The 19064-nt window shown below is 43.0% G+C and overlaps 1 protein-coding gene across 1 annotated transcript; it reads left to right on the top strand.

The window, feature by feature from the left end:
* The first annotated feature begins 296 nt into the window (after positions 1–296).
* LOC134441142 (rab11 family-interacting protein 2) lies at positions 297–18850 on the top strand. Its single transcript, XM_063191329.1, has 5 exons — positions 297–1117; positions 3388–3827; positions 7048–7297; positions 8793–8877; positions 15367–18850. Exons 1-5 carry the CDS (start codon positions 765–767, stop codon positions 15586–15588), a joined length of 1350 nt encoding a protein of 449 aa, XP_063047399.1. The 5' UTR covers positions 297–764; the 3' UTR covers positions 15589–18850.
* The last annotated feature ends 214 nt before the right edge of the window (positions 18851–19064 follow it).

Raw genomic sequence — 19064 nt, 5'->3', positions numbered from 1 at the left:
TACCGTTTCAATGCAGCTAACAGTGATATGGGCATGGAAATTCTGCATCGGCTGTTGGAAAAATATGGTCTGCTGCATATACAAATAGGCTACCCAAATGAATTTCAGACACATACACACACAGACGCGCGCGCGTCTGACCAGTCTGCAGTAGTTGTATCTGGCAACACTGAGTTGTCTGGCATCATGTGGAGAGCATGGCGGTGTCTGGCTGGCGTCTGGCAACGACAGGGTTAATGGAATGTTGTGAAGGAGGAGCGAGCACATGAACCAGGAAGTATGCATGCTGACAGACAACGATGCAGGTTAAATTGTAACAGATAACGCTGGCCGTGATTTAGTGGTGCAAAATGACTTATTCAGCTTACTGTACAAATAATAAACAATCGGTTTCGATGGTATAACGTAAATGTACCATCTTCAGGCACAATCGGCCTGCAATGTCGTGGCTCAGCTTAGAATAAGGTCGCATTTATGGAAGCAAAGTTATTCTGATTTCAAAAGCACCGGTTGAGGCCACACAAGGTGCATTAACCGAGGGGTTATCCGTCTTTAAATGCAGATTAGACCACCGCATCCGAGTTGTTGGGTAGGCTACACGCGCCCGTGTGCGTCTTTGTTTCATTTTTAGGATTCGGACAAAAGGGTGCCGCCTATGATTTGCTCTGAGATAAAATAATCCGCCTTGAAATAGAATAAGACGGGCTATTTGGTGTGGCCATCTACATATTTTGAGTGGTAGGCTATGTGCTTATAATGCAACTATGTCACTGGGACAGCTGTCTGATATTTGGTTTCCAACGCAAGTGCAAGTGACTGTCATCAGAGCAACAGATTTGCATCCAAAAGGAAAGAACAAGACCAACGACGTTTACACCATCATCCAGATTGGCAAGGAGAAATATTCAACGTCTGTGGCCGAGAAAACCCTGAGCCCGGTATGGAGAGAGGAGGCTTCGTTTGAGCTCCCTGGGCAGCTCCTGGAGGGCAAGACAGAGGTGGTCCAGCTGTGCCTGCTGGTCATGCACAGGTCTCTGGTCGGCTTGGACAAGTTCTTGGGGCAGAAGATCATCAATCTCAGTGAATTCTTTCACAACAAAGAGAAAATGAAAACAATGTAAGTGTTTATTTAACTGAACTTGAAAAAACACACACACAAACACAGTCGATTTTGTTATTAGGCCTCCTGTTGTGACAAAGCAAAATCTCAGCCCTCCAACAGTGGGCTGTTTAATAAAGCCACTGCCAGATTTACTAAGAGGCAGGCTTTCACACTTGATCGGTACAGCGACTGTGTCACTCCTGGTTTTAAAAACCTGTTGGCCTACTTGTCGGAAACCGGTAGGGCTTGGGTAGGCTACAGTAATTCTAGGCAAGGCCTGATGTGAGTCATATGGCTGAATACAATGTTCTATTTTTTACACCATGTTGAAGATGGACTGAACCTGACTGACATTTACAAGTGCTCGTTGTTATACATGTTATCATGGTGAGCAGGAGCAATGAGCATTTAAATGTGTGTATTTGCAATGTTTATGCCTATTTAATTATATATTTATAATAATAATAATAATAATAATATTGTTATAACTATAGTGATTGTAGGGTTGTGTCATATAAATGTGACACACAGTAACTCACTGAGGTCCACATCGTGACCCAATAGATAGGGAGAGCAAGGATGGGATTCGAACCTGTCCTGCAACCCTCTGATCTAAAGCACATCGCTTCAACCAGGCCACGGCTGCCCCCCATTAATGTGAAAGCGGAAGTGAAAGCCCAACTGGGAAACTCCAACTCCCATTGTCATTGTGACACAACACTCCACAGGACCCATATGCACACGATGAAATTGCATTCATGCCTCACCCGTGCAAGCTAGGCAGCCCCCTATGGCGCCCGAAAAGGTAGCAGTACGGTGGTACGGTACCATGCTCAGGGTACCTCAGTCATGGAGGAGTATGGAGGAGAGCACTGGTTAATTACTCCCCCCACCAACCTGGCGGGTCAGGAGTCGAACCAGCAACCTTTGGGTTACACGTCTGACACGTCGCCCTAACCGCTTACCCATGACTACCCACTGCATGGAGCTGATGGGTTTCCCATGTGTACTCAAAGGGCTCTCGCTACTAATGTAATGTAATGTAATGTAATGTATAGAGATGCACCGGATCCAAGATCCGGTTCCGGATCCGGCAGGATAATAGGGTTTTTCACAGGATCCGGATCCGGTTCCAGGATCCAGGATCCGGTAGCCGAGGCTTTTCAGTCAAAATAGTTTGAGCCAACGTGATAAAAAGGGCCCACATGTGTGAGTAGGCTATGTGTTTCAACCCTTTCGTAGGATCCGGTATCCGGGTCCGGATCCGGCAGGATCTTAAGCAGTGGATCCGGTATCCGGCAGGATCCTAAAAATCAGGATCCGGTGCATCACTAGCAATGTAATGGAGGACGGGATTCGAACCTGCAACCCTCTGATCTAAAGCACATCTCCTTAACCATGAAGGGCTCTGCATACTTCACGTGCGCACTTTGGCGCGTGTGGCACGAGAACCATTAATGACGTCATCACTTGCGACAGACTATTCATACTTCAAAAGCGCTTTCGCTCGCATTGTCGGAAGTGCCCTCTGCTGTTCATGAGAGAAACGGCAGTATTTTTCGCAACTCGCAGCGTGAGTTCTACGGATGTATAAAATAGAAAGCCAAACACGGCTGCTGTAGGGCTACTGAACGTCTGACTTGTGACTTACTACATTGAAACATATATTTTTTGTTGTAGCCTACATTGCCAGATCATTCCAAGACCATGTGAGAGCATTGTTCTGGCGGCAGAATTTATAAATAGATCGCCGAACACAACGTGCTTCTGAACAAAGTAAACAATTGTTTCACTGAACAACATTTAAGAGAGAAGATAAAATAACTCTCTAGGACATTTTATTATCCTCAAAATGATACAGGATCCATTCTGTAGTAGCCTACAGTAGTTGTAGCCTCTCTTCGCAACTCCTGCTTTGTCTGCCTACCTACGTGGTCGCTGGTGGCGCACGACAAGTTACAAAAAATGTGGGGTGCACGACGTCGCGACACGGCAGCTCGCGCCACGGCGTGACGTCATTTTGGGTCACGTGACGGCGCGAGTGAGGTCGCGAGTGAGGTCGCGAGTGAAGTATGAAGGAGGGTAGCGCCAGTCACGACAAGTATGAATCCCCCTTTAGACCACGGCTTCCCCCATACATTTAATGTAATGTAATGTAATCTTTGTTCACAACTTGGCAAGTCAGGAGTTGAACCGTCAACAAGTCTGACTGACGCCCTAACCGTTTACCCGTTACCCATGACTTCTAATGTAATATATTATTATAATGTAATCTTTGTCCACAGCTGGTACACGCTGGACTCCAAGCCTGGCAAGAGGAGCAAAGAGCGAGGCCGCATCCAGGTCAGCATCCAGTTCACGCGCACCAGCAAGACCAGCAGCATGTTCGAGCTCTCGGTGCAGTCCAAGCCTCGCTCGCCCTTCTTCAAGCTCAAGGACAAGCTGAAAGGCTGCAAGCAGCATGGCGGCGGCGGCGGCAACTTCTCCGACACCACCTCCTCCGTCGTCTCGCCTTCCTTCGGACTGTCTGGTTCTATTGCCAAGCCGCCACCACAACACCAACACCAACGCCGTGCCTCGGAACAACCCCACCCGACCCAAACCCATCCGGAACCACCCAAGATTATGAGGTCGTTACTGGTCGGCAAACACAAACTCTCGGCCGCCCAGTCGCTGTCAGATCTGCCGGGCTCCAACGTCTGCTCCAAGATGGACCTCAAGACTGGTAATGATGAAGCTCAATCTTGACCTCTTCTGTTTACTGTTTTGACTGTCTTGCACACACACTGAATCAGGGGCGCAACTACTCATTTCTGGGGGGTATGCAAGAACTATTTTGGTGCCCCACCTTCCAAAAAAACAAACAAACAAAAAAGGATTAATAATTATTTGTTATGGGCTTGTGATTACGCCCCTTGTTAAACCCTTGTGACCCTTGAAATATGTATCTGTTTTTGAATCTAACAGTATTCTCCCTCTTTTACCCTCTCTTTTTGGCGCCCCCCTCTCTCTGGCGCCCCCCTGCAAAGCATACGTCGCATATACTGTAGTTGCGCCCCTGACTGCACTGAATAATCTAATAACTGTATTTGTAAAAATTTGTATAGCACCATATCATACAAGACATGCAACTCAGAGTACTTAACAAATGGGAAAAACATCAATGTTAAAGATGGAGTTAAAAAGAGAAGTACAAAAGAAAGACAAAAACAAGAAAGAATAGCAAGGAGACAAAGAAGAAGACATACATAGAGATTGTAGAGGCATAACGGGTCCACATAGGTTGGGCCCAGGGTTCTTAGAGGCATAAGGTCCACAGTGGCTGGGTCCGGGATAAGTGATAGATAGTCACACTGAATTTGGGCGCTCAAAGAGGGCACTGAGAGAGAACACAGTATAGTACACCTCCATCAATATCCCCTCTGCATCCTTTTTCGCCCCGTCCACCATCCACACCCTCCTTGTCGCCTTCACACACACACACACACACACACACACACACACACACACACACACACACACACACACACACACACACACACACACACACACACACACACACACACACACACACACACACTAGAGCATGACACGGGTGTGGATTTTCACTCCCATCCCATTCCTGACTGGAGTAAAAGAAACAAATCCCATCCCGTCCACTCCTGTAAAGAATGTTTCCCAATCCTGCCCACTCCCACTCAAAATCAATCCCGCTCCCGTTTCATCAAAAAAACGAGGGTTTTTTTAATGAAAAAATGAGTGAGCATTCCCGCTCTCGTTCATTTTTATCCCCGCTCCTGCCCGCTCCCGTTCATCTTTGAATTTTGACTCCCATCCCGCAGGAATCCCGCAGGACCCGCAGGACCCACGGGAATTCCCAAAAAATGTCATCCTCTAACACACACACACACACACACACACACACACACACACACACACACACACACACACACACACACACACACACACAGGTTTGTTGTCTACAGGGCTGGCCTGGTAGTAAAGCACGGCCTAGGCATTTTTGACATAGGGTGGCGTTATACAGCATTCCACTGTCTAGTCTACTATAAAAGATGGACTAATGGGCCAGCCCATCTACATTGTTTCCCATAAAGGGGAAACAACAAGACAAAACAAAAGAATTGTCCCTTAGGGAAATGCCTTGTATGCCAGATGACAAGTCCAACCCTGGTTGCCTGACAGCAATGGAAATTTAGCGGCGCTTACGTGCTCAAGCCGAGTTTCAATTAACGGCAGCTTAAACTTGAGGCTGAAGCCATTCTACCACTGGAAATCAGCTGCGCCTTAGCACGGTTCACTGCAGCTGTGCTCATCAAAGCTGCGATTGTGCTCGTGCGCGTTGGGAAGTCCATATCAAAGATTGACGAAAACGTAGAGTTGTGCACGCGTTGTCAAATCAAGTTTTCATCTCAGCTGAGGTGCGAACATCTATAGGTGAGCAGTAACGCAGCTGTGCTTTGCTTATTTTGTCAGAAGTAACACTGATGCTACTAAGTTAGTTGGAGCAGGCCTGTCTGTCTTTATGGTTCCATGAGAAACAACTCAAAACTTCCACCCTGTTAGCTTTCCAACCAGGAGTCTTTTTTCAGGGAAGACTGAAGCACATCCCACTTATTATTTTTTTAAAAAGATTTTTTATGACTCCATTTGACAGGAAGCGAATAGGGAGAGAGATGGGGAGGGGTAGCAAAGGACCCGAGCTGGGAATGGAACCCGGGTCAGCCGCATGGCAGGCGAGTGCCCTACTGGTTGCCCACGGCAGGGCCAAACAGGCCTATCCTAATTGGGTCGTGCTTGTTTTATAGCTTTCCAAACTGGAGTGTTTTTTTTTCAGTGAAGTCTGAAGCACATCCCACTTATTTACCAACACCACTAATACTAAATTTGAAGTTGTACTATCAGATTGGGATTTTCCAGAGGAGCTCAGTTTGCCTTGAATATGGAGATTTCTTCTGCACTGCCATTGCCTGGAGCTTGTCACATGCACATGCGTATCTCCACAGCCAATGGATGACTTCCGGTTGTAACGGAGGCGTATTTCCTCTAACCTAATGTTCAGGCAGCTTTTGAAAGTGAAAACGATTGTGGTCATACAGTACAGTGCATGGACGGAGCGCAACATGAAATTCAGTCTCTACTATCCAGCCAGCTGAAGGGGGGGGGTGGGGGGTGCTGGCTCAGGTGGTAGAGAAGTTTGTTCGGCAACCAGAAGGTTGCAGGTTCGAGCCCCACTCTGCCTGACCCCATCGATGTGTCCATGAGCAAGATGCTTAACCCCAAGTTTCTCCTGGTGGCAGGATGGTCCCCTGCGTGGCAGCCACTGCCACTGGTGTGTGAATTGGTGAATGTGAGGGTGAATGTGAGGAGTGGAGAGGCGCTATATACCGTAAATGCAGTCCATTTACCATTTACCATATCTAGAAGCCCAGGTGAATAGTGTTTGTTTGGGGACGGTGCCATGCTTAGGTTACCTCAGTCACAGTGGAGGATGGAGGATGGAGGATGTAGGTTACTCATTCCCTTCGTCCACCTACTGTATCGTGCTGCAGACCCAGCTTGTTGATCGCCAGCACTTAATGATCTGGGTGCTGAAAGAACAGAATTTTATGTGGCATAGGAGGTAATATCTAATGTACATTGGGTGATAGGTTTCAGACAAAATAAATGTTGACACATTCAGTACTTCCCCTATCTGTAGATTGATAAAAATAAAAAAAATAGGTGCTTGACCTACATCTGAACATATTATGAACGTATATTGCCATGCTTAGGGTCATTATTGCAATGCTTGGGTCATATTGCAATGCTTGGGTCACATTAAGAAAACAAAAACAGAAATGCAATGATGAATACTACAAATATTTAAACTGTCGATTAGCAGATACTGTACGGGTACATACTGATTTCTGTATTTCTGTCCACAGGACAGCACTGGTACTCTCAGAGTCAAGCAGAGGAAGGCTCAGACAGCATGAGCGGAGGAGGAGGAGATCCTGTGTACGGGGCCAGGGACTCCATGCCTCAGAAGTACGCCACACTCCCACGCCCAAGTCACAACAACCCGTTTGAAGCCGACCAAAACGGCTACTGGGAACAGCAGAGCGAGCGAGAGGAGCCCCAGACGCAGAAGATCTGGAAGAAAGGCAACCCTTTTAGGTCCCACCACAAAAGCAGGTGGGTCATTCCACGTCAAATCAACAGGGGCCCGCGCACTTAGGTCTCAAAAAATTATGAAAATATTACCAAGTGCACCCGTGGTACTTCAGAGAAACACTGTAAATTTTACTCTCATGTATACTCTGAATGACCCAGGTACATAATTCCTCTATTTCACATACCTAGGTGAAGCCTGGGCGAAAGCCGACTGTTGACTCCGTCAAACATTCTGCCGAAAGCTAAGAGGAATCTCTTGTGGGATATGGTCTGATCTTATTCTGCCATTGGAGTTCCGAATTCAAATTAAAACCCATATTGTGCTTTATTAGCATGGCTGTTAGGATATAGTGTCGCAAAAGCATGCGAATAACAAAACAAAAGTGTGAATAGTGTTACCCCAATCAGTAACAGACTGCGGGTGAGTTCTGCGTCACCACTCTCAACTGTTTGCTGATTGGCTAAACAGTGAGCGAACCAAGCTAGGAGGGTTTTGCCAGATTATGTGTGAATGGGATGGCGTCGCCAGCCTAACCTAGATGGGTCCATGACATTTTTGTCAGGTGGTACAACCACAGCTAATGACATTAATTAATTAGTTATTGGTAATAATGTACTGCAATGAATATACTTCTTAAATAAATTTGTTTTTGGTTTGGTGGTTTAGCTGTCATACAAAAGTGGCATTAGCTGTGGTTGCGCCACCCTGGCGTGTACTACTAAAACGTTATTGATCCAGGAACACTTTCTTTTATGGATCATTACAATCTTGTCAGTATCTGCGCCAAGGAAATCCTAGATTATGACTGAGCAATATGCACTTCTGTTTTTTTTTTTTTATATCACTCAGAATGACACGATTGAAATTTTCAACCCATTTGTAGTCAAAAAAACTGTTAATGGGCAGGAAATCGTGCTGGAAACGTGCTAATGTTAAAACAAATGTAACTGTTTTAATCAGACAGTTGATGAGCTGTCATCATAAACAGATGATGTTGATTGTTATCATTACTGTGTCTTTCCCATTTGTAGTCAAAAAAACTGTTAATGGGCAGGAAATCATACTGGAAATCTTAAAGGGACACTGTGCAGGAAATGGTCAAAAAAGGTACTGCAACTATGCTGCTCATTGAAACTGTGTCGCCTATTGCCAAATTTGACCTTTTCATGATAGTTTACTAAGTAATAAACTAATGTTTTCTAGTATGGCCCAAGTACAGTCATTTTTGCAGCTAAAAATGGCTATTTCTGGAAATTCAAAATGGCGGACCATGGAGAAGATCCCCCTTTTCATGTATGAAAAGTGCAATTTTTCCTGTCATAATGAATACTCTTCATGGTGGTGGTAAATAATCATGAAAAATGAATTGGCAGCATGAATTCTGGAAATAAACAACTAAAAATCTCACACAGTGTCCTTTTAAAACAAATGTAACTATGTTTTAGGCAGGCAGTTGATGAGCTGTCATCATAGACAGTTGATGTTGATTGTTATCATTGCTGTGTCTTTCTGCAGTGACAATTTGAGAATGCGACTCAGCACCCCTGATCTCACTGCCAAGCAGAGCTTACTCGAGAAGACCGGAGGCAGCCAGAAGCAAGTAAGTAATATTACATGTTGGCTTTCCTTGTTTTGCATCTTCATGGTCTAATACTCGGTGACCATGGATTCAAATAATGTTTTGTTTTGGACTCTATTGTGTTGTACTGCATTTGTCTTCAAAAGGTAAAGCATTTAGAGTTAGTTTCTGAAGCATCAAAAACTTTTAATTGGCCTTTTGTGGCCATGGTATTAAAAGTAGCAGTCAGATATGTTCATATGAAAATGATGTCAGATTGTGTGCTTTTAATTTAACCACAAAAACATAGTTGTTCATTGCCTTTCATCTGCCTGTAATTTGAGATGGTGTGAAATTATTAGTGGTTTTCCATTATTTTATGAGAAGAAACCATAGTATTGTTCTGGCACAGTAATTGCAATGCAGATGCATTAGAGGTGAGATTACAGTTTTTTTTCCCAGAACACCAACCTTTAAGAAAAATCTACGCCGTAATAATAATCATTCATGATACCGCATCACAAGAGAGGCTGTCACTATAATTGTGTATTCAATTCCAAACATACTGCTGCATTTCACAAAATGATCTTTGATGACATTTTTTTGCTCAAGGAAAGAATAATTACACCGGTTTGTCAAGATAATGATGTGTTTGGTACCGTTCTCTACTTAGTGAAAGCTTTCATTAGCGCGCTAATGAGACAGCTGGAAAATACCAAATCATTACCTAATCTGCTGCAGATTGCACACACAATGGCCGTCTTCACTAAAGCGGTTTCACAGCTCAACCGCGGAAAAGTTCTTCACTAAAGAATTCCTCACCCAGTATGTTTGTAACTAAGTCATCTCGTAGTAGATGTGAATGCCTGGTGTTAATAATGGTGGTGAGGTAAAGCCCATGAAATAGCAGCTAGCGGAGTTAGGTGTCACAATTTGAAATCTGCAGGGAATTAAGTGTAGACAGGTTCATTATCTAGCATTATTTGTTGTAATATTGTTATGGTGATTTAAGATGGAAAACTGGGTGATTGGCCTAGTCTTGAAGACTAGCAGTCATCATTAAGTATTCAGCATATATGCCTGCTCAACCCTCTGATTGTCCACAGGACTTGGTCAGTGTCATCCACAATGCATACACCAAACACATGTTCAATCTTTTTTTCCATAATAAGTTAAATTCGGCCATGCTAATTAATGGGTAATTGCATAGCTTGTTTATAGCGGTTAGAAGACCAGTTTGAATCCTGAATGAATTTAATAATTGGCTTGGTATCCCCTCCCAGTATAAAAAAATGAATGGCCACACGTGAAATGGTTGAAGAAATAAGAGAAATGGGCACGTTCTTACGTGACTTAAAAATGGATTTAAAAAAAGTTAATGTAAACAAAGGAATTGGCTGAATGTGCAATCTGCATAATCTCTCTCTCTCTCTCTCTCTCTCTCTCTCTCTCTCTCTCTCTCTCTCTCCCTCTCTCTGTAGGGGGGTGTCATGCACCACAATATGGATTATTTAATATCACAATAGCAAAACATATCACAGTATACCATTTTTACCAGTTTATTCTCCAAAACAAACTATATTTTAAATGTTTTAAATGCACAAGAGTTTCTGAGAAGAAAAACACATTCTTCAAACATGAAAAGGCTTTTTTTTGTAGAAGAGTAATGTACATATCTAGACATGTTTCTGTCAAATGTGTAGGATGAGGGCAAAGAAGACAAGTTGGTCCACTGTGATGAGTTTAAGACATGAACTCTTACATGTGATCAGGGCTCTAAATTAACTTTTTTCACTACCAGCCAAAATGGCTAGTATGAAATCTTACTAGTCAAACACATAGGCTACATTAATGGGTCAAAGTGGCTAGTAAGTTGGTCTTTTCTACCAGCCAAAGTCATGTTTCACCAGCATTTGACCGGTTGGCTGGTGTGTATTTAGAGCCTAGAGCCCTGCATGTGATGATATTCCCTTTTGCACTAAGAGCCCTTTCAGATGAAGAACTAGTAACAGACAACACAGCGTCATACCATAGCGTTAAGATAACATGTTGACTTAGGCCAGTGGTTCTCAAACTTTTTCCATCATTCCCCCTTCAGAGAGTCTGAATGCTTCCGAGCCTCCCCCCCTCCAAGCAACAGCAGTAGGCCTACTCGTGCAGATTAATTTTGTGAACACTGCGCAGAATAAAGGAACAAAGGAAAGGTGACTAGTGGAGGTTAAACAAAGAGGGACTGCAGTCGAATGCAGATGTGTGCCTATGCTATTCAAATTCATGACAATTAATAATATAATGTTGGTGAGGGCTTTAAACTTATTGACTTATTGGCGAGACAGGAAATCATTTCCTTGGGGGGGGGGGGATCAGATGTCACACGCCCCCCCCTGAGATGCCTCCGCCCACTTTGAGAAACACTGACTTAGACTGTCTCGTTTAGGCATCACGACTTTGCATGATAACTCATGCCCCACAATGCCCTTGGTGTGTTCCATTACTCGCCCTGTGTACTGTGTACCTTGTTTAAGAGCAGTGAAGAAGACTTTCCACCCTCCACGATTCACAAGGCGAGTACATTCCGATTCCCGTTCTGTCTGATACACTTGATACACGGAAATGACGGTTGGTTGCATGTCATCAGAGTTAACCAACCGCCAATATACAATTCATTACTGAAGGCCCTATTCGTTATGTTGACACTCAGGCGCGGAGTGGCCATCGGGAGATCGGGGACTTGTCCCGGTGGGCCGCGGCCGCGAAATATATTACAGTGGCCGTATTATGTTCTCAGCCAGCCCCAAAGTATTTGACCGTATTATGTACTTAATCGGCCCCAGAGTGTTTCTACGTCTAATCAAAGGTTAATTAACTACGATTACTTTCTTATTGACAGAGATGTTGACTCACCAGTATATACTGTATACCGTCTACCCGACCGCAATACCTCAGTGACGGTGTCAAACAGTAAATTGGCCACACCCCTTCTCTACTGATAATGTTCATACACCGTAGATCGCGGAAGTTTACTAGATCTTAGTAACATAGTTTCGTTTTCAGTATTTCAAGAACCTGTGATATTTAGATTGGTTACCAAGGAATGGAAATATTTGTAAGTTGTGATTTATTTTTCGATTTCCACATGACTGTTTCAGTTTACGGTCTGCCTCTCCAGATTCACTTGTTCTGTGGTTATTGACTTGGGTTACGAACAGACTCCACCAAGTGGTAAGGAAGTGAACTGCAGCTAAGCAGGAAAACACGTTGTACATGTTTTGATGGCATTGGTTTGTTAGAACTAGCGGTATATCTCCTTACAGTCGAAATAATGTTATATCATACATATATTTATATGTGGCACATTTAGGATGTAGCCTATGTAATGTCTGAAGAAATGGAACAAAATAATTACCACACAAGATTCTGGTGTGAGCAGTGCTGGGTGTGTAGCCTAAACTGTGGATTAAAATGTAATTGCAAGAAACAAAGACATTTGCTGCAACGAAGACAGCGTTTTAAGGTAGGCCTACACCGTTTGGTTATTAATTTTGTTGACTTATGGTTGTGCTTTGAAGTAGCCTAGGTTTGGCTCAGTTGCTGCATGGTGGGTTTATTGCACAATGTAGACAGACTTTTTGTAAGCTATAGCCTACTCTTCTAAAAATCCCCACACTCAAAACTTTGTGCCTGTGCTCATCCTGTCTTCCTTAAACGATATTTCAATAGGCCTACAAACTGTCAAAATGACAGTGGAGTGCACATTTTCATGGAACAGTAGCGTGATGTAGCCTAACCTGCAATGTTCTATGGTGAATGCTTTGGACTGTGATGATGGCTGTGTAGGCCTATTTCATCAAGTGTAGGCTACAATTCTCCACTTCAGGTTGATATTTTGACAACACTAATGTCCACATGTAGTAGACCTACGACTGCAGATTTTGTGTTTTTTGTCTTTTTGGTTAGGGAACCATGTTGTTCGCGTTGTTGGTGGTGGGGGGGTAAAAAGGGCCGCTAAGGGAAAAAATCTCCCGGTGGGAATACTCTTCCCACTCCGCTCCGATTTATTTGCACTTTTTTTAAGTTACCCCTGCCTCTTATACACGTGGCTATTGTCTTTGAAATCCAAACTATGCTGTTATTATGGAGATTCAGCTGTTTGATAGATCTGACACTCAACTATGTAACAAACATGGCGGCCGTTGAGTGCAAAAAGTGTACAGTAACTCCGCACTTAAAAAAATGGCTGTTTTGGGGGCGTTATCCGGGTAATTTACAGTACAGTTCACCGCCACGATTAGAAATGGAACACAGTGTGGAAAGGGCGATAAGTACGAGGAATGGAACACACCACCTGTGACAGGTTAGGTTTAGGCATGGTTTTGGTCAAGGCACAATTTCGCCACAATTTTGACATTTCTGTTGCTTGTTTTCACCTGTTCCTGGCAACATTAAGCATCAGAAACATTGCTTCACTAACGGGTTAGGGTTAGGCATGGTTTTGGTCAGGTCATAACAGAGCATTTTTGCGTTTGGCAAAAGAAATTCACTGCAGCAACAGAAATGTGCCGAAATGACGGGAAAACTGTGCTAACCTGGACGCAACAAAAGTGCTTTCCTGCAGTGTTGAGCACCACAACTTTAGTTGCCTTGACGTGGAATGCACCGGCGTGAAATTAACCCTATCCAGACTGGGGGGGGCTAAAAGTGCCCGCACCAACTTTGATGTTGTATAATTCCTTAACGACTTAAGCTATGACTACGAAACTTTGTGACTTTTCCTAACATTTAGTTGGCTACAGTTAGGTACCGAAAAATTAGGTTTATCATTTTTGCCGTTGCCATGGCAACGGTTTTCTGACAGGTATGTCTGACCAAAAATCACTTTACCATATCTATGACACCATATATGTTCATATTTTTTGTCATTTCCATTAGCTTCAGACAAATTTGTGAGCATTTAAGTGGTTTGAAGCATAAAATCATTAAAATTTAAGTGCATTACCTAAATTTGTTGGAAAATCCATTATGGCGATATTTTGGGCATAATAACATAATGATGTCATAATGACGTCATAATACCAGATAATTACACAAAAATGATGTCATTCATAGATCATCATATGTAGATCATCTCCACCAAGTTTCGTTAAAGATGTCTGTGAAGACATCCTTCAGCTCTTCTGCACAATCCTTCAACACTCGGCCAGGTATGTTGTCTGGGCCAGCTGCTTTGCGTGGGTTGATGGTGGCCAGTGTCCTCTTCACACTGGCAGAGGACAGGTACAGGGGTTGATCATGGGGGGGGGGGAGTTTTCTGTGGATGAGTGTCATTTTGTGCTTCAAAACGGGCAAAGAAACTGTTCAGGTCGTTTAGCAGAGAGGTGTTGTTGTCACAGCTTCGTGGTGCGGGCTTATAGTCCGTGATGGCCTGTATGCCCTGCCACAGGCTCTGTGCATCTCTGCTGTCTTTGAAGTGTGTTGTTATTTTGTCCGAGTATTCCTTTTTTGCTTTCCTGATGCCCTGGGACAGGTTTGCCCTTGCTGCTTTTAGGCCAGCTACGTCTCCTGCTCTGAAGGCTTTGTCTCTGGCCCTCAGCAGTCTGTGAACGTCTCCTGTGAACCATGGCTTCTGATTGGCCCTGGTGGTGATGCGTTTTATTTCTGTAACATCATCAATGCATTTTGTGATGTAGGAGGTCACGGTGTCTGTGTACTCCTCAATGTCAATGTGGTTGCTGTGGGTGGCAGCTGTTTTGAACATGTCCCAATCTGTGGTTTCAAAGCAGTCTTGTAGTCGTGACACGGCTCCCTCTGGCCATTTTCTCACCTCCTTCAGAGCTGGTTTGGTGAGTTTTACCTTTTGTCTGTATGCTGGCAGTAGCAGAATCGTTAGGTGGTCTGATAGGCCGATGTGGGGGATGGGCTTTGCCTTGTATGCTCCTTGTTTTGGGGTATAAACAAAGTCCAGGGTGTTTTTTTGTCCTCTTGTTGGAAAGTTAACATGTTGGTGAAATTTTGGAAGTACTGTTTTGAGATTTCCGTGGTTGAAATCTCCCATGACCACTGTGAAGGCATCTGGGTGTGCATCTTGTTGTTCACTGATTCCCCGATGCAGCTCGTTCAGTGCCTCGCTTCAGTGCCTATTCAGCACTAAGTGATACAGATAAAGGGGAAAAAAAACATGCAGTAAGCTCCGTGCCAAGAGTCTGTCTCCTTTTTTTTTGGTTGGGGGGGGAGACGGACTTTAATGACCCTACTTTGAAGCTCTTAAACACTACTCCATTTGGGATGTCTTGGATGAAGCCATGGCATCCTCTTTCACAGTCGGGGATGCAGAGTAGAACAGGGATAGCGCAATACCAGTCGTCGACTTTTTAAAATGTACCTACTGATACTGATCACGTGATCATCACATCGTCACATCAATTCAGTGTGTATATTGAGCTACAGTAGGCCTAATGTAATGTGACCGGTGTGTCGTTATTAGTGTAACTAATATTCTCTCACAGTAACGGGTCTTTTCCTTTCTCATCATAGGAATCAAGTCAAGCCACGGTTGCATGTTACAGCAACCTGTCATTCGAGGAAGTCGTGCGGGAACTTCTTAAACAGAAAGAGATTGTGAAAAAGAAGGACACGCACATACGGGAGCTTGAAGACTACATCGACAACTTGCTAGTCAGGGTCATGGAGGAGACGCCTAGCATTCTCAGAACACCGTACGAACCAAAGAGGAAAGCTGAGAAGATCCGCAAATGAATTTTAAAAAGGTCAAAGGAATCTGTGGATCTTCTACCCCCACTCTCCTTTCGCATGACAAATGGGTTCTTATTTCAGCACTGTGTACAAAATGAAAATCCTTGAAAGCATAGTGGGAAACATTTGCATCTGATACAAAACACACACTGCAGAAATAATATATGTCATGCACACCGCTATGCACCTGACTCATGGCTATACATGTAAACAGGAGCTTTGGACAAACACATTGTTATGTTGCCAAAGACGGTGGGTATTTCTCAAAGTGAAGAGTCCTAGCCTTGCTGGGACGAGTAACGCCCATTTGCGCCCGGTGTATCCAATTATTAACTACACTAGGGCAGTGGTTCCCAACCTATGGGTCGGGACCCCCCTTATGGGTCGCCAAAGATCCACAGGGGGTGGCGGAGCCCTCTTGATTTTAAGGGGTTTCGTTTTAAATATATATAGCCCATGTTGAATAAAAGACATAGCATTTAACTAATAAATGCATAGACGCAACAAATTGTAAGTGCTACATTAAACATTTATTCTATATTTGACCAAAGACGAATTGAGGAATAAAATAACTAAAATAAGTTTTCGCAGGAAACCGAGGGCATCTTGTGACTCCGTCTTGTGCGAGCGCTCGCGTGGTTGGGTCACCAAAGCATACAATAGTAAAAACATGGGTCCCTTAAGAAAAAGTTTGGGAACCACTGCACTAGGCTACAACTAGCTATTGGATACTCTTTGTTTAAATCTGCGAAAAATGGGCGTTACTCGTCTTAGCAAAGCTAGGACAATTCGCTTTGAGAAATATGCAGTGTTGGTAGTATGAGTCAGAGTCCATTGCTTTTCTGCCATACATACTCACAAGTGGAAAGCAATGAAGCCGTTTGGTTTGTGTAATTTATCCAGTATGTTTACAGATTGTTTCTCTCTGGAGTTACAGAATGTTCAAAAAATGAAGAAACGATATCAATGGTACTGCGTTACTTCTGATCATGTGTGAAAAACAAAATAACGTGCTAATACGCTCATGACAGAATCAAGTTTACAGGACCCCCTCGAATAGAACAATACAGAGCTTTAACTGGAGGTGACAGATCAAAATGTGTGCCATTACGTTGTTGATATATGAAATGTGTAATCCAGATATCAGCAAGGTTGAACTCAGGCCTACTGTAACTACCGTTATGTTTCTTTAGCATGGACAGTCTTTTTACAGTAGCCTAATGGTTTACGATTAATGGTTGGACGATGACGCTAGAGATCCTGAATGAATTACTGTATGTATTATGTGTGATTACGCTGGAGTTGGCCCCTATTCTATATTACGGGTTTAAGGCAATGGGGCACTAGTTCTGTCATTTACCCACCTATCATTGACCAAGTCAAAGGAAAGAGTGGTCTGCTTGATTCGACGTACAGAGTATACAGAGGCATTTGCTAAATATTGGTTAAGCCTACCCGCTGAGAAGTCGCTGGATATAGAAGCTTGGTTAGACTCGAAGTCCGGACGAATGTAGTTGTTGTGTCCACCAAGCTAGAAGCACTAGCAATAGGTCGTTTCTGTGCGAAAATGACCCAAATATGTTTCCATCCTCTGGAAAAGCTGGATAAAGGGTTACAGGTACGGATGATCATTAAAACGTGCAAATTACTGTTTATTTATAATAATTTATGATATTTGTTTTACTGTAACACTAAAGCATCTGTAGAAGTAGGGTATCCTACAAGCAACATCATATGGTCGTTACATTTTTTGCCAATTCAGAGAAATCTGAATGCTGATCTAAATTCATGTACTCAAACAATGAGAATATTAATTGTTTGTGGCTTCTGATGTCACTGTTACATCCAGATGCAAGGAAAGAAGAGTGATGTAATATTTTAACTCTAATTGTTTAAAGGGTCTACAGTAGTAGTTCATGTAGTGCTGCTTTACCATGTCAACCCATATCCTTTATGTGTACTTCATCTGCAATTAATGAATGTAATTTTGACTTGATTTTTCTTTTTTACTTGTACTTTTAAGTTCATTCCAGATACTGATGGTACTGATGGTATCCTATTTATTTGATGACGATTAATAGTGCTCTGAATGTATCCATAGGTGAGTATTCCAGGAACATGGCTCAGCAGTAAACCAGGTTAAGTTAAGTAATTGAGGTAGTGGTAAAAATCACCTAATAAAAGAGGCGGGAGTCCTCATTTTCTTAACTAAATTGCACCTACAGATGTATCTATTAGCAGGTTTACCACTTCCTGTGCGTTAACTTCACCAGGTTTATCACTTAACCATATTCTTGGAATAGTCCACAGATAGGGTATTAACAATGTTCCAAAAAAGTCAAGTGTGGAACACTTGGAATTCTTTCACAGTGTTTGCTCTTTTGGCTTCATAATTGAAGCGTAAAATAATGGTTTTATAAGTTCTGGACACAGCAATATGATATTTGTTTACAGGATGTTGTATTTTCTTTTTAATGCACTATGCTGTTATTTGTTGGTGTCAAACAGCAGTCTGAAGTGATTGGTGATTACTATTTGCCTGAATCGTTTGAAGTGAGGGAGCACCATCCCTAACAATCCAAGCACAGTACTTCCAAGTCTATTGAGTACACTACACAGTAATGAAGGGTGATATGGGTAGGAAACATTTGTGGAACAGATTTTTTTCATCAGTATGTCATAGGGTTGCCAGATGAGACTGATGTGTTCCAGCCCAAATAATGCTCAACACCTGCATGGAAGCACTAAATCCCGCCCAATTTGAACTAAATTCTATTGATATTTTTGGCCAAAAATGTGCAGGAAAACCCACTCAAAATGTCCTTTTTACCCGTAGACAGCCATCCTCAGCAGCCCAATTGGGCGGTAAACATCCCAATCTGGCAACATTCCTTATTACCTGTCTAGCTTACATTCTTTTGTTTTGATGACTACATTTGTGTTTGTAAATAGGAGTAGTATCTTGCCTCTGAATCATTCATAGTTACACATCCATTGAATTGTCTGGCACCTTTCCTTCTTATCACTCTTTTACTCTGTCCATTCACTATACTACTAGAGGTACGGTATGCCTTATTTCCACTGTCAACATTTGTTTATTTCTTATGCCTGCCAAAGCCTTGGGTGTTCTATGCTGTCATCAGTTAACATAATAAAATCACACCAAGTCCAAGTCTGAGTGTGAGTGAGTTTTCCTCCTTTCCCCAAGTGTGGAGTTATGCCTGTATACATTTAGTGAGATATGTGCTGAATTCCTTGGTCATGTTTTGGGTTCTTCCATGTTTAATGCCTTTTACAAAACGACTTTGAGTATCATTAAGTTTTTCAGACCTCTTAACAGTTAATCAGCCCCTTTACAGAGAAACAATGGATTGTTTTCAGTTGTCTATTAAGATTAAATTACTGATTGGATTTATTAAAGATGGGCAAGGACTCTCAAGTAACCCATTTTACCTTTGGGCAAAATAAAGAGCATGTTG

Source organism: Engraulis encrasicolus, chromosome 24 (assembly GCF_034702125.1).
Source record: "Engraulis encrasicolus isolate BLACKSEA-1 chromosome 24, IST_EnEncr_1.0, whole genome shotgun sequence".
In the NCBI taxonomy this organism is placed as follows: domain Eukaryota; kingdom Metazoa; phylum Chordata; class Actinopteri; order Clupeiformes; family Engraulidae; genus Engraulis; species Engraulis encrasicolus.
Note: the sequence above shows the minus strand (reverse complement) of the source record. Positions and strands in the feature narration are given on the sequence as shown.

What these genes read in the sequence shown, in the direction of transcription:
- LOC134441142 (XM_063191329.1), top strand. Translation starts at nt 765, where the DNA reads ATGTCACTGGGACAGCTGTCTGATATTTGGTTTCCAACGCAAGTGCAA. An exon ending in CAAGATGGACCTCAAGACTG is followed by an intron (nt 3,828 to 7,047) that starts GTAATGATGAAG and finishes TTCTGTCCACAG; the next exon opens with GACAGCACTGGTACTCTCAG. An exon ending in CCGGAGGCAGCCAGAAGCAA is followed by an intron (nt 8,878 to 15,366) that starts GTAAGTAATATT and finishes TTCTCATCATAG; the next exon opens with GAATCAAGTCAAGCCACGGT.